The following is a 12,894-nucleotide window of genomic DNA, read 5'->3' as shown; positions in this document are numbered from 1 at the left end:
TGGCCTTAAGGGTTGTTTTTCAAAAGAATGCCACACCTCCACTATTGTGCAAGTTGTGTATTGCACAAAGGTGCTGCAATCATACTTTGGAAATTGCATGTTTGCATATTTATTATGACAGTCTTCTGGCAGATGGCAGCAAAACATCATTCTGACATCAGTATGTTCTGACAGTTAAAGAAGGGAAACCTTCAAATACACAAAAAGTGCCTATAGACTGAAGAATATCTTCTCTTCTTATGTCCTTAGTTTTCTGCCAGGCAAACTCCTTTTCAGTCCTTTAAAACCCATTATAAATATCCCTTTTCACAAATCTTTTTTGATACTCTCTGTAAGAGTCAGTCATTCCTTTGCCTGAGCTAGTGCCGTATTTGGTTACTTCCTTTTTACATGCTCATCACATTACATTTTAATAATTGGTATATGAGTCTATCTGTCCCATTGTACTCCAAGCCCCAGAAGAATAGGGACAATGTTTAACCATTCTTTGATCCTCAACCTGTAGCCTAATGCCCAGCACATAAAGTATATCAATAAATATAACAAATTTGATTGCTTGGCATGATTCAGGCACAGAGGTGAATACTTCACCCATGTTTTCTTAGTTAATTCTCACAACAGCCTTATGAATCCTGTCATTATCACATTTTACATGTGAGGAAATTGAGACTAGGGAGGTGAAGTCACTTGCCTCAAGATGAACAGATGGTATATGGCATGTGTGGTATCTGGGGTGTGGCCCTGGAGGACCTGTGCTAGTTTTTCCATGATTCTCTTCTGTTTTGTCTCTCAGAGTAATGATGCGGGTGTGCTGGTTGGTGAGACAAGACAACCGGCACCAGCGAATCAAACTTCCACATTTGGAAGCAGTCGTGGTTGGGCGTGGCCCAGAGACCAAGATCACTGATAAGAAATGTTCTCGACAGCAAGGTAACTAACTGGTCACAAGACTGGAGAGTACCTGCTTGGTTCCTTAGAGTAGTGATAACCAAAGGTGCGAATTTTCTGGGTGGTCATGATGGAAAACCTTTGGTCTGCCATAAACAAAAGTCAGGAACAGGGCTCTTTTAGCCAACACCGGGCCCCGTTCACTCTGATTCCGTCCTCTGAAAGCAGTTACTATTCAGTATTGGGAACAGGCGGGTCCTTCCTGTTACTATTGATGGTGGAGTCCTGCACCCTGCTTTGTCTAGGAAGGGTCCGAGTTGGGAACTGAGACAGTTGAATTCTGGGATCTGCAGGCTAAAACCGTGTCTGAGAAGTGATGGAATGGTCCCATCCTTTACATTTTGCCTCATACAGAGGGTGGTATTTTTATTTATTTTAAAAATTTATCTTTATTGTTGAAAGTATTATAAATGTCCCCTTTGTTTTTTTCCTCATTGACCCCCTACCTGGCACCCACCCCTCCCAGGCCTTCACCACCCCATTGTCTGTGTCCCTGGGCTATGCATATATACATACAAGTTTCCCAGTTAATCTCCCCCCATCTACCTCCCAACCTCTATCTTTCCCAGAGGGTGGTATCTTTATAAGGTGATAGTATCTAGCTCTTGAAGTGTCATCCCTGGAATTTAATGAAATGAAAGTCCTTAGGAAAAAGCCTTACCATATACCTCATTTTTTTTGCCTGTGAACTTCTGGACATGCTCACTGCTACCAGGCCTGCCACCTGCAGTATGTTCCCCATAGCAGGGTTTCCTGAGGTTTGGAGTCTGCAGCACGGATTATTGGTTTTGCCACATGAGTTAATCTAAATGGGTGAAAAAAAGTCATGCTTGACCTGGCTAGGCCCAAGATACAGAAGCAGACGCTGCTTCTCACTCTCTGTCCCCCTGGTCACAATGGCAGTGTGTGTGTCCGCCTGTCCTCTGCCTGTCCTCTCTGGAGAGCAGCTGTGGTGTCTCTCTTCTTTGTTCCCTATCTCACTTACCTGAACATGAGTGATAAATGTTACTTCTTCCCACACATGCTCAGATTGTTCTGACTGTTCCTCTTTCTAGACTATTCTCTCCACTCCTCCTACCCAAGGCCAGCTGAACTTCTGTTTTTCCGGAATGTATCATTTGCCCCTTTCTCTGTTAAAGGCATCTGATAGTTTTATGTAATAGCGGGAGCCTGATTTAATCTTGAGTGAAGAGTTTGTAAGAGAAGTGGGTCCCCTTCCCTGACTGTAGAGTCTGTGGTCCCAGGTGGGCCACCGGCTCTGGAATAGGAAGACTTGTGGAGGCTCAGTGAAGCTGCCTCTTAGGGATATTAGCAGTAGCTAAGGGATTATGTACACTGTCGGACTTTTTTTTTTAAGTGTTTGATTCTGTAAATTTCAGAGAATAAACAGATAATCCCATCATTCTAATATTCTCTGAGTGAAGAAAATAAAATTTTAATTTATGATGACCTGTTGGACATTTTATGGAAGGATTTGGAGCCCCAGTCACCTGTATAATGGGCAGTTTTGCTCATAGGCCTTTGAGGAAACCCATGTCAAGTTGCCTTCTTGAGGCTTCATTGTCCTGTAGAGAGAATAGGAGCAAGTGCCTGGTTCTTCATGGTATTTGGATTTGACTTTTTTCAATCTCTTTCAGTGCAGTTGAAAGCAGAGTGTAACAAAGGATATGTCAAGGTAAAGCAGGTATGTCTGTTTGTGACTTGAATTTCCATTTTATACTTGATGATTTTCTTAGGCTATTGACTTTAGAATGTCAGTGCCAGCCAGTAAGTCTTCTCTGTCATGTGTGGAAGTGATGGAGTAATATAAGTGAGCATTAAGCATAGTTCCTGGCACATAGTAAGTGGTTAACATAATAGTGGCTATATTAGTGATGGAATTGTTGCTTTTTTTGTAATTACCTTCTGATTATTTCATAGGTAGGGGTCAATCCCAGCAGCATTGACTCAGTCATAATTGGGAAGGACCAAGAGGTGAAGCTGCAGCCTGGCCAGGTTCTCCACATTGTGAATGAACTTTATCCATATATTGTAGAATTCGAGGAAGAGGCAAAGAGCCCTGGCCTGGAAACACACAGGAAGAGAAAGAGGTCAGGCAACAGCGATTCCTTAGAAAGGGATGCTGCCCAGGAAGCTGAGCCCAGTACAGGACTGGTACCTGGGAGTGACCCTAGCCAATGCTTTGTGCCCCCAAACAAGGGGACAGATGAATCTACCAAAAAGGTGAGGGTAGTTTGCTTGATAGATGATGTGGAGATTAAATGAGATATAATGACGGCTTAATTGTTTTGTACACTCTAAAGCCAGGCACACGTGAGGGGTTATTAACCATGATAGGGGTTATTAACCAAGATGAAAGAGTCACTTGTTTGTTTCACCAGTCACTTGGGTGAATGTCCCTTTATGTGCTTTTCTCTTGAATTCCTGAGGTAAGCCACTTGAAGGTAGGGCGATAATGGAATATACTTAACACTGAGCTACTAAAATGTGTCAGTCATTTGTATTTCTAGAAGGTTAGCATTGGAACACTTTTCATAGATCATGTGATTCACATCCTGATGTCAAAGTGGAAACCTAGTCAGGCTTAGATGGAGTGGGAGAGGACAGAAGATGTGGTTCACACTCTGGCATTTCCAGCCTCTGTCTAGACATGCAGCTCTGGATATAGGGAGAAAATGGGGATGGCTTATGATTACAAAGGCATAAGTTTGATATAAAGGGGATATAGTTTAATTCTTAAAAATTAACTTTATTTCCAAGTTTGGTTGGACTTTGCTGACATTCAATGTGAACTAATGCCAAATTTAACTATTGGCATTTGAGATTTTCATTGCTCTTTATTGTTTTAGGAATCATTGGGCCACTGGAGTCAAGGCTTGAAGATTTCTATGCAGGATCCCAAAATGCAGGTCAGAATAAAATTTTGGCATTGAAATAATCGTCAGCGGTCATAACTATAAATGAAATCAAAGGCGATCAGTGTTTCTGAATGAGATTTGTTTTATTGGGCTATTTGTGAGAACAAGTAGCTTTTCTCATTGCCAATAAGTGAGCACCTGAAATTCTTTGGGGAGAAACTAAGTTCTTCAAATGAATATCCCCTCTGCCTTGTTCCTCTTAAATTTCTGCATACTTTTAAGGGAAGTTGAGTTAACCTTACTGTGGTCTCTTTCAAGGGAACATCAGATAATATGACTGTGGTTACTGGCCTATCCTGGGATTAATAGTCCGGTATCACCCTAGAAGGGGTCTTTGAGTTCTTAAACTATCTCCTGGGATGACAAGGGGCCAGATCTGATAGAATGTCTTGGAACACACATGCAGATGTCATATGGTCTGCTGTGGTAGAGTGGAGAAGGGAGCATTTAATTGATGCCTGGAGGGATTTCACATCAGATCCTTAGCAACTACTTCGTACTGTGCATCTTCTGTGTAGTGTGGTGATTAAAACACAGACTAAAGTTGGGGTGGCAATCTTAGATTTCCTGCTTAGTAACTCATAAGATTTCCTGCATAAGACACTCAGTTTATCTGAGTCTCTGTGCTTTCATCTGTCAAAATTGGGATACTAAAAACTTTTACAGAAGATTGTGGTGGGATTAAGGGAGTTAATGAATATAACAGCACCTGGCACAGAAGATGCATGGAAAATGTCTGTTTCCTTCTTCTTTGCCTCTCTGCTAGGTTTACAAAGATGAGCAGGTGGTGGTGATTAAGGATAAATACCCCAAGGCTCGTCACCACTGGCTGGTCTTACCATGGGCCTCAATTTCCAGTCTGAAGGCTGTGACCAGAGAACATCTTGAGCTCCTCAAACATATGCATACTGTGGGGGAAAAGGTGATTGCAGATGTTGCTGGGTCCAGCAAACTCCGCTTCCGATTGGGCTACCACGCCATTCCCAGCATGAGGTAAGCCCTGTGGGGAGTGCTGGTGCATCCTGATTATGTGTAGGTGGAGATGGATTCAGCCTGGGTCTGCTGAGTGTGCTGTTAGCTGCAAGGCCCAGGGGGGTTTCCAAGGCAGGTGAGCTGAAACTTCCGTTCTTCTGTCTGACTTGCCTGTAAGCCTTGAGTTCCGACTTCTGCTTGTAATTCAATTACATACTATTTTTTTGTTCCTCTCAAAGTGTAAACCTCTGAGGACCTAATTTATGAACTAGTCGGCAAACTGCGGCTCGCGAGCCACATGCGGCTCTTTGGCCCCTTGAGTGTGGCTCTTCCACAAAATACCACGGCCTGGGCGAGTCTATTTTGAAGAAGTGACGTTAGAAGAAGTTTAAGTTTAAAAAATTTGGCTCTCAAAAGAAATTTCAGTCGTACTGTTGATATTTGGCTCTGTTGACTAATGAGTTTGCCGACCACTGAACTAGACAAAGTAGCTTTATTACACCGGGATGAAGAATTAAAGAATTGTAGTCAGTGACTATTCAGAAACTCCTAAGTGATTAAGGACTATTGCTCTGAAGAACACAAACATCACTGATTTCTGTCCTAACAGCTTAGTAGATCTAAGATGTAAGATAAAATGAGAGAAAAGTGCAGAGCCTGGCTCATACCCAGAAGGATTCAGAAAGGAATGATTGATTTTTTTCAAAGAATGCATCCAAGGCAATTCTCCACAGGTCTTTACACCTAAACGAGATAAGCAGAGTAATGGATTTCAGAGTTTTTATCTTGGGTTTTTTTTTGCAATAAAATATATATAGCATAAAATTTACCACTTTAACCATTTTCAAGTGTCCAGTTTAATGGCATTAAGTACATTTACATTGTGCAACCATCACCATTATCTATTTCTAGAACTTTCTTCCCACACTACCATCTTTCTTCCTCCCCCAACCCCTTCAAAACCACCATTCTGCTTTCTGTCTCTATGACTTTAACTACTTTAGGTACTTCATATAAGTGGAATTATATAGGATCTGTCTTTTTGTGACTGGCTTATTTCACTTAAGATAATTCTTCAAAGTTCATCCATGTTGTACCATGTATCAGAATATCTTAGGGTTCTTTTTAATAAGCACCCATTATTCTTCACTTTTTTTTTGTCTCCCCATGGTCTCTCTTCTCTGGGTGTCTGGTTATGTAGTTCTCTCTCTCCTTATCCCAGGCGAAATCTGACCTTTCCGTGGTGGAGTGTAGAGCTCCTCTGAACCCGTGTGTTTGCGCCAATTGGGGAGCGTTGTCCTGGGGCTCGCAGTTGTTCCTTGGGTGCCGCAGTTGTGTTCACTTTTTTTTTTAGATGGGTAATTATGACTTAGATTACTGGCTACTTTAACCTAATGAAATTTTTGTGCCACATATTTCCCCCCATCAACACTCTTTTAAAAGGACGCATAACGTATATAGAATAAAATGCATAATAAGATTTATAATTTGATCAGTTTTGACAAATGTACATGCCATGCAACTATCACTCTGATCAAGATACAGAACATTTCTATCATCTCATCCCAGGAAGCACCTTTGTGCTCTTTCTAGTTAATCCTCCGCAAGTATTGTTATAATTTCTTTCAGCATAATTGGTTTAGTCTGTTCTCATGTAAATGGAACCATGTAATGTGTACTCTTTTTCATTCTGGCTTTCTTTGGTCAGTGAAATGATTTTGAGATTCTTGCATGTCTCCCATAGTCCTATTTCCCTAATGCTTCAGAGCCTGTGATTAACAGCTAATGATTACAGAGCCCTTTTCACATAGTAACCATGGTGTGATTAACAGCTAATGATTACAGAGCCCTTTTCACATAGTAACCATGGTGTTCGTGCCTTTTTCATATAATGAATACCGTTGTGCTAAGGAGAATGCTAGAAGCAAGAGCTGTGGCAGGTGTGGGTGGGAAACAAAATGAGCAGTAAATAAGGTTGCCACTTACATATTCTTTTATGACCACTCTTTATGATATAATTTTGAATGAAGTTTATAGAAAGGAAAAGGTAACAATTTTGTCTGTTGTAAAAGTAATATATTTTAAATTTAGAAAATATTAAAAAAAGTGTGAAGTAGGACAAAAATCTTCCATAACATCACCACTGAATAAATTGTAAACCTTATTCAAATTTCAACCATTTTTCTTAAATCCTTTTCTGCTTCAGGATTCGATCCAAGGTCCTGCAATTGAATTTATTGTCTCTCCTTAGTCTCCCCTAATCTGTGACACTTCCTCTTCCTTTTCTGGTTTTCATGACCTTGACACTTTTGGTGAGTAATAGCTAGTTATCTTATAGGATATCTCTCAGTTTGGGTTTGTCTGATGATTTTTCATGATTAGATTGAGATTATGCTTTTTTCTTTTTTTGCCAACATGCCACAGAAGTAATGTGTCCATTTCAGTGCCTCATATCAAGGAGTGCATGATGTCAAGGTGGTTTATTACTCATGATGTTAATCTTGATCACTTTGTTAAGGTGGTATCTGCCAGGTTTCTCTACTCAAAGTTACTATTGAATATTTTGAGACTATGCTACTATCGTATTTCTGTTCAAACTTTTGCCCAGTACTTTTAGCGTCTCTATTGGTATCTGGCCTGCAATAATTATTACTATGGTGTTTACCTAATGGTGACTTTATGTTTCCCTCATTCCTTCTAATTTATTTATTTTTGTTTTTTATTAACACTCACCCATTGATTTTTAGAGAGAGTGGAAGGGAGGGGGAGAGACAGAGAGAGAGAGAGAGAAACATCTATGTGAGAGAGACACATTGATTGGTTGTCTCCCGCATGTGCCCTGTCCAGGGCTGGGGATGGAGCCTGCAACCGAGGTACTGCCCTTGACTGGAATCGAACACGAGACCCTTCAGTTCAAGGGCTGGCACTCTTAACAACTGAGCAACCGGCTAGGCCCCTTCTAATTTATGAATTAGATTTCCCATGTGGAAGAGCACCCCTCCCCCCCAATCCCTGCTCTAATTACATATTTATTCAATTATTAGTGCAGATTCATGGATATTTATTTCATTGTATAAGTTTTAACTCAGTCTATCATTATTTATTTTGTTGCTCAAGTCATTCCAGCTTTGATCATTGGATGCTCCTTTTGGCTGGCCCCTGCAGCACTTTGACATACCTCCAACATGTTTTGAGCACTTATTTTCTGGAATAAGATGTTCCAGACTCATTATAGCCCTGGAATGAACCACTTCTGCCAAGAGCCCTTGTTCCTTTTATTGGATATTTATAAACCAAGACTTGGGTACTAGGTTTCTGTAATGTTGATTCTAGGGTGTTTTTGCTCCTAGATCCTCTCAGTAGATAGAACTAGGAAATAAATGCATGAATCCTAACGTGCACTGGTAACACATACCTCTCTATTTCTGTATGTATATATGAAAACCATGAATTCATAGTGATACCTCTCATTCCAGTCCAACTCCACAAGGTTCATTCTTGTCTTCCCATTTCCGTTACTGTAACTTCTTTCTCCAACAGTGAGAAATTTGGCTCTCATTAGCTACACTAAATTTACTTATTTGTTCAATTCTAGTACAGTTGACCCTTGAACAACACGGGTTTGATTCCCAGTCAGGACACATGCTCTGGTTGTGGGCTCGATCCCCAGTGGGGGGCATGCAGGTGGCAGCCCATCAGTGATTCTCTCTCATCATTGATGTTTCTATCTATCTCTCCCTCTCCCTTCCTCTCTGAAATTAGTTAAAACAAAAAGTTACAGATTTTCAACTGCATGGGGCTCAGCACCTCTAACCCCTGTGTTGTTTTTTTTGTTGTTGTTTTTTTTCTTTCACAGATTCTTTTTTTTTGAATTTTTAATTTTTTTTAATTGTTTGAAGTATTACAAATAGTAGTACATATGTCTCCTTTTTTTTTCCCCATTGACCTCCCCCCGGCCTTCCCTTCCCCCCAGTACATGCCTTTACCTGCCCACCCCCACCCCTGTGTTGTTTAAGGGTCAACTTTGTACTATAAAATAGTTACAGAATTGCTAATCCATACCCTTGTGAGAAATACTTTTACTCACTATAGCACAGTATTTGTATACAGTTCTTATTTTAAAAATTGATTTTAGAGAGAGAAAGGAAGTGGGGGAGAGAGAGAGAGAAAGAAAGAAACATTGGTTTGTTGTTCCACTTATTTATGCTTTCATTGGTCAATTCTTGTATGTGTTCTCACTGGGGATCGAACCTGCAACCTTGGTGTATCGAGATGATGCTCTAACCAACTGAGCTACCTGTCCAGGGCTGTATACAATTCTTTTTCTTTTTTCTACTGTCTAGTGAAAATACTGCTTTCCAAAGTTAATTAGGTTAGTTATTTTCTTCCTGAACCCCCTTAGAATGGTCTTTTAGTTATAGTTAGGTTTGTTACTGCTTGTATTCATTCCATTTTGGATTCCACACATACTGGTTTTTGTTTTGTTTTTTAATACTTTTGTTGACTTCAGAGAGGAAGTGAGAGGGAGAGAGATAGAAACATCAGTGATGAGAGGGAATCATTGATTGGCTGCCTCCTGCATGCCCCCTACTGGGATCGAGCCCACTACCTAGGCATGTGCCCTGACTTGGAATCGAACCATGATCTCTTGGTTCATAGGTGTATGTTCAACCACTGAGCCACACCCGCCGGACTACTGGTTGGTTTTGATTATATATTGGGGGAATGTGAAGTATTATTGATTCTAAAAGTCAAAGCTATACAAAAAGGCATTCTACCTCGTTTAACAAGTTGAACAGCAAACTCTTGATTTCATTCTCAAATCTGCTTTTCCCATAAGCTTCTCCATCTCAGTAGGTGGCAACTCCCCAAACCCACATCCAATCCATTAATAAGTCCTGTTCCAAAATATATTAAAAATTGGATTGCTTCTTGTCATCTCAACTATTATAGCTCTAGTCTAACACATTATTTCTGACTTGGACTGCTAGGTCTCTCTGTATCCATCCTTACCCACTTCATAGTCCTTTCTCCCAGCAGCAAGAATCATCTTTAAAAAGTATAACTTAGTAGCACTCTTCTGCTTAAAATCCTTAATGGCTCCTCAATATAATCAGAATATAGTGCAAACCCCTTGCTGACCTATAAGACCCTTATGATCTGGCTCCTACCTAATCTCTGCTCCAAGGCTCCAGTCATTCTGGCCATATTACCTTTCTGTTCCTTAGTTATTTCAAGCTCTTTCTCATCTCAGGGCCTTTGGCGCTTAGCCTCCCCTCTCTCTGAAATACTCTTTCCCCAAAGATTCTTTTTTTTTTTTTTTAATGAGTGGTAAACTTTTTTTTTAAAATATATTTTATTGATATTTTACAGAGAGGAAGGGAGAGGGATAGAGAGCTAGAAACATCGATGAGAGAGAAACATAGATCAGCTGCCTCCTGCACACCTCCCACTGGGGATGTGCCCGCAACCAAGGTACATGCCCTTGACCGGAATCGAACCCGGGACCCTTCAGTCCGCAGGCTGACGCTCTATCCACTGAGCCAAACCGGTTTCGGCCCAAAGATTCTTTCCTTGCCTGACTGCTTTCTCAGCTCAAATCACTGCCTGGGAGAGACCTTCCCTGAACACCCTCAGCTAGTTAAAGAGGCAACCTCTACCCCCTGGGCACTCTCTATCACATTTCTCTGTTTTATTATTTTCTAAGCAATGTTAATTATTTGAATTCTCCTTGTTGATTGGTTCACTTATACTTTATTTGTTTCCCCTCATGATAATATAATTTCTTTAAGGACAGAGAGAGAGAGAGAGAGGGAGAGAAGGAAGAGAGCAGGGTCAGAGAGAAGCAGAGAAGTCACGCAGGAGACACAGTAACTGTCTCACTTCCTTTCTTGTTCCCACGAGGCCTTTGACATTTGTCCTGTTTCCTTACAGTGCATCCTCTTGGACATGGGCACATATCTGTTCCTTTCAGTCAAGGAAAGTTCCTACTACAAGGGCATTTTTAGATAATCAAGGACGGATTAAATATACTGCCTTGCAACCTTTAATCAAAGTTTCTTGAAGTAGAATAAAAGTGATAAATCAGTGAAGTATGAAAAGATTGGATTGCTCTGTGGGATTCTCATCAGGCTTAGCTCTTAGTTTACCACTAAAGCCTCAAGGTGACTTGTTGTCTAGTGAACTACCCTGGGGTCTGAGCCCCTCTCAGGGTGCAGAAGATGGCAGAGGGCTTGGTGTTGCTTCTCACAGTGGCATCTGAATGAAACTTAAAAGTGAAGCACGTTGTTAGGGCTCAATTTAGGCAATAATCCTGTAATGTGACATAAAAGATGGTCCGGAACAGCTTCTCTCCCAGGTAGCATTTATTATCAGAATTATAATTGAATTTAAATATAACTACAATGACGTAGCAAACCTGTTGCCTAGGAAGAAACTGGGAAAAATATACCAGAATATTATATTGACGTGGTTTTCTTTGATGGTGCAGGGAGAGGTGATTTTTCCCATTTTGTTCACTGCTAAATTCCCAGTGCTAGAACAGTGTGTGGCTCTAGTAGGTAGATAATGAGCATTAAATATTCTTAAGTGAATGAATGAATTGAATTAAATGGAAACAGTCAATATTTTACATACCCATACTTTTACTGTTTGTCCTTTTAATTTAAGTCTTTCATGGATTTAATTGTCTATTTTCTCCCCCCACCCCAACTAGCCATGTACACCTTCATGTGATCAGCCAGGATTTTGATTCTCCGTGCCTTAAAAACAAAAAACATTGGAATTCTTTTAATACAGAATACTTCCTAGAATCTCAAGGTACACAGTATTCTTTGGTTTTCACATTTGTTTCATTTTCTCAGCTATTCTTATATTTGACTTGGTTATTTCCCTAAATAATAATCTGGTCTCAAAAACCCATATTTAACTTTATGTTCCCTATAGAGGGTCCCACTAAAAGAAACTGAATTATTTGAATTGTAGTGGGATTGTCACTTTGCTGTGAGTAGCCATCTTTGGGGACCTAGAAAGCTGTTATATCAGGGTCAAAAAGGTGTTTTATTATAATACCAGGGTACTTAAAAATTGTTCTGAGAATTATTGGAGTTCATAGATATGAAAGCTCTGAACAGTTCTATGTCTCTTCTGCCATCAGCTGAGCAGGTCTGCCTTGTGTTAGGAGTGGTTAATTAATAGGCGAAGGGCGTGTGTGCAGAGGAACATTTGCCAGTGTATATTCTGTGTAAGTTCAGTATGCTGGGGGATTAACAATGACAGCTGCCATCGACCAAAGGTCAATCAGTGGTAAAGCACTGTGATAAGGCTCTGACATACTAACAGGGGTTGCTTAGAATGTATCTCGACAGAATGTAATATCCAAAATAGGTTGCTCAGATTGAGAATTTGATCAAACCCCTTTCCCCAGCAATGAGTCTAACCTCAAATTGACTAGCTTTAGGATACCTGGCATATATTCATTTGGGGTCAGATTTTTTTTTCTTTGTATTGGCTTTCCAGAACAGCTAGGCTCTGAACTTTTTTTCCTTGCTTGCAGCTGTGATCAAGATGATACAAGAGGCTGGCAGAGTGACTGTCCAAGATGGTATGCCTGAGCTCTTGAAGCTGCCCCTGCGTTGTCATGAGTGTCAGCAGCTGCTGCCTTCCATTCCTCAGCTGAAAGAGCATCTCAGGAAGCACTGGCCAGAGTGATTCTGTGGAACCTGAACTTCTGCAGCAAGTATGGTGATTGTTTAGAGCAAACTCCTGGCACCTGTTCTGGATTGCTTGTGAACTTTTATTTCTTAAATTAAAAATACAGGCTTTTTTTTTTTTAAACAAAGTTCGTTCTATTCTTTTTATTTATTTATTTTATTTTATTGATTTTTACAGACAGGAAGGGAGAGGGATAGAAAGTTAGAAACATCGATGAGAGAGAAACATCGATCGGCTGAGTCCTGCACACCCCCTACTGGGGATGTGCCTGGAACCAAGGTACATGTCCTTGACTGGAATCGAACCTGGGACCCTTCAGTCCGCAGGCCAACGCTCTATCCAC

The 12,894-nt window shown here is 40.6% G+C and overlaps 1 protein-coding gene across 9 annotated transcripts in view; it reads left to right on the top strand.

Moving 5' to 3' along the window:
- The window catches only part of APTX (aprataxin), a 48,934-nt gene that overhangs the window by 21,723 nt on the left and 14,317 nt on the right, over positions 1–12,894 (top strand). For 5 of the 9 annotated variants that reach the window (XM_080670681.1, XM_080670683.1, XM_080670682.1 and 2 more), the window contains 7 exons: positions 794–930; positions 2,586–2,632; positions 2,869–3,171; positions 3,798–3,857; positions 4,633–4,859; positions 11,554–11,657; positions 12,394–12,669. In XM_080670681.1, coding sequence (XP_080526807.1) covers positions 798–930; positions 2,586–2,632; positions 2,869–3,171; positions 3,798–3,857; positions 4,633–4,859; positions 11,554–11,657; positions 12,394–12,548 — 1,029 coding nt within the window. In that variant the 5' untranslated portion in view covers positions 794–797 and the 3' untranslated portion in view covers positions 12,549–12,669. Of the gene's footprint in view, positions 1–793; positions 931–2,585; positions 2,633–2,868; positions 3,172–3,797; positions 3,858–4,632; positions 4,860–11,553; positions 11,658–12,393; positions 12,670–12,894 lie in introns of those variants that run through there. The other 4 variants (XM_080670685.1, XM_080670686.1, XM_080670679.1 and 1 more) reach the window with 3 other exon arrangements.

This window comes from Plecotus auritus (assembly GCF_963455305.1).
Source record: "Plecotus auritus genome assembly, chromosome: 5".
Taxonomy (NCBI): Eukaryota; Metazoa; Chordata; class Mammalia; order Chiroptera; family Vespertilionidae; genus Plecotus; species Plecotus auritus.
This window is presented reverse-complemented; position numbering and strand designations above follow the sequence as displayed.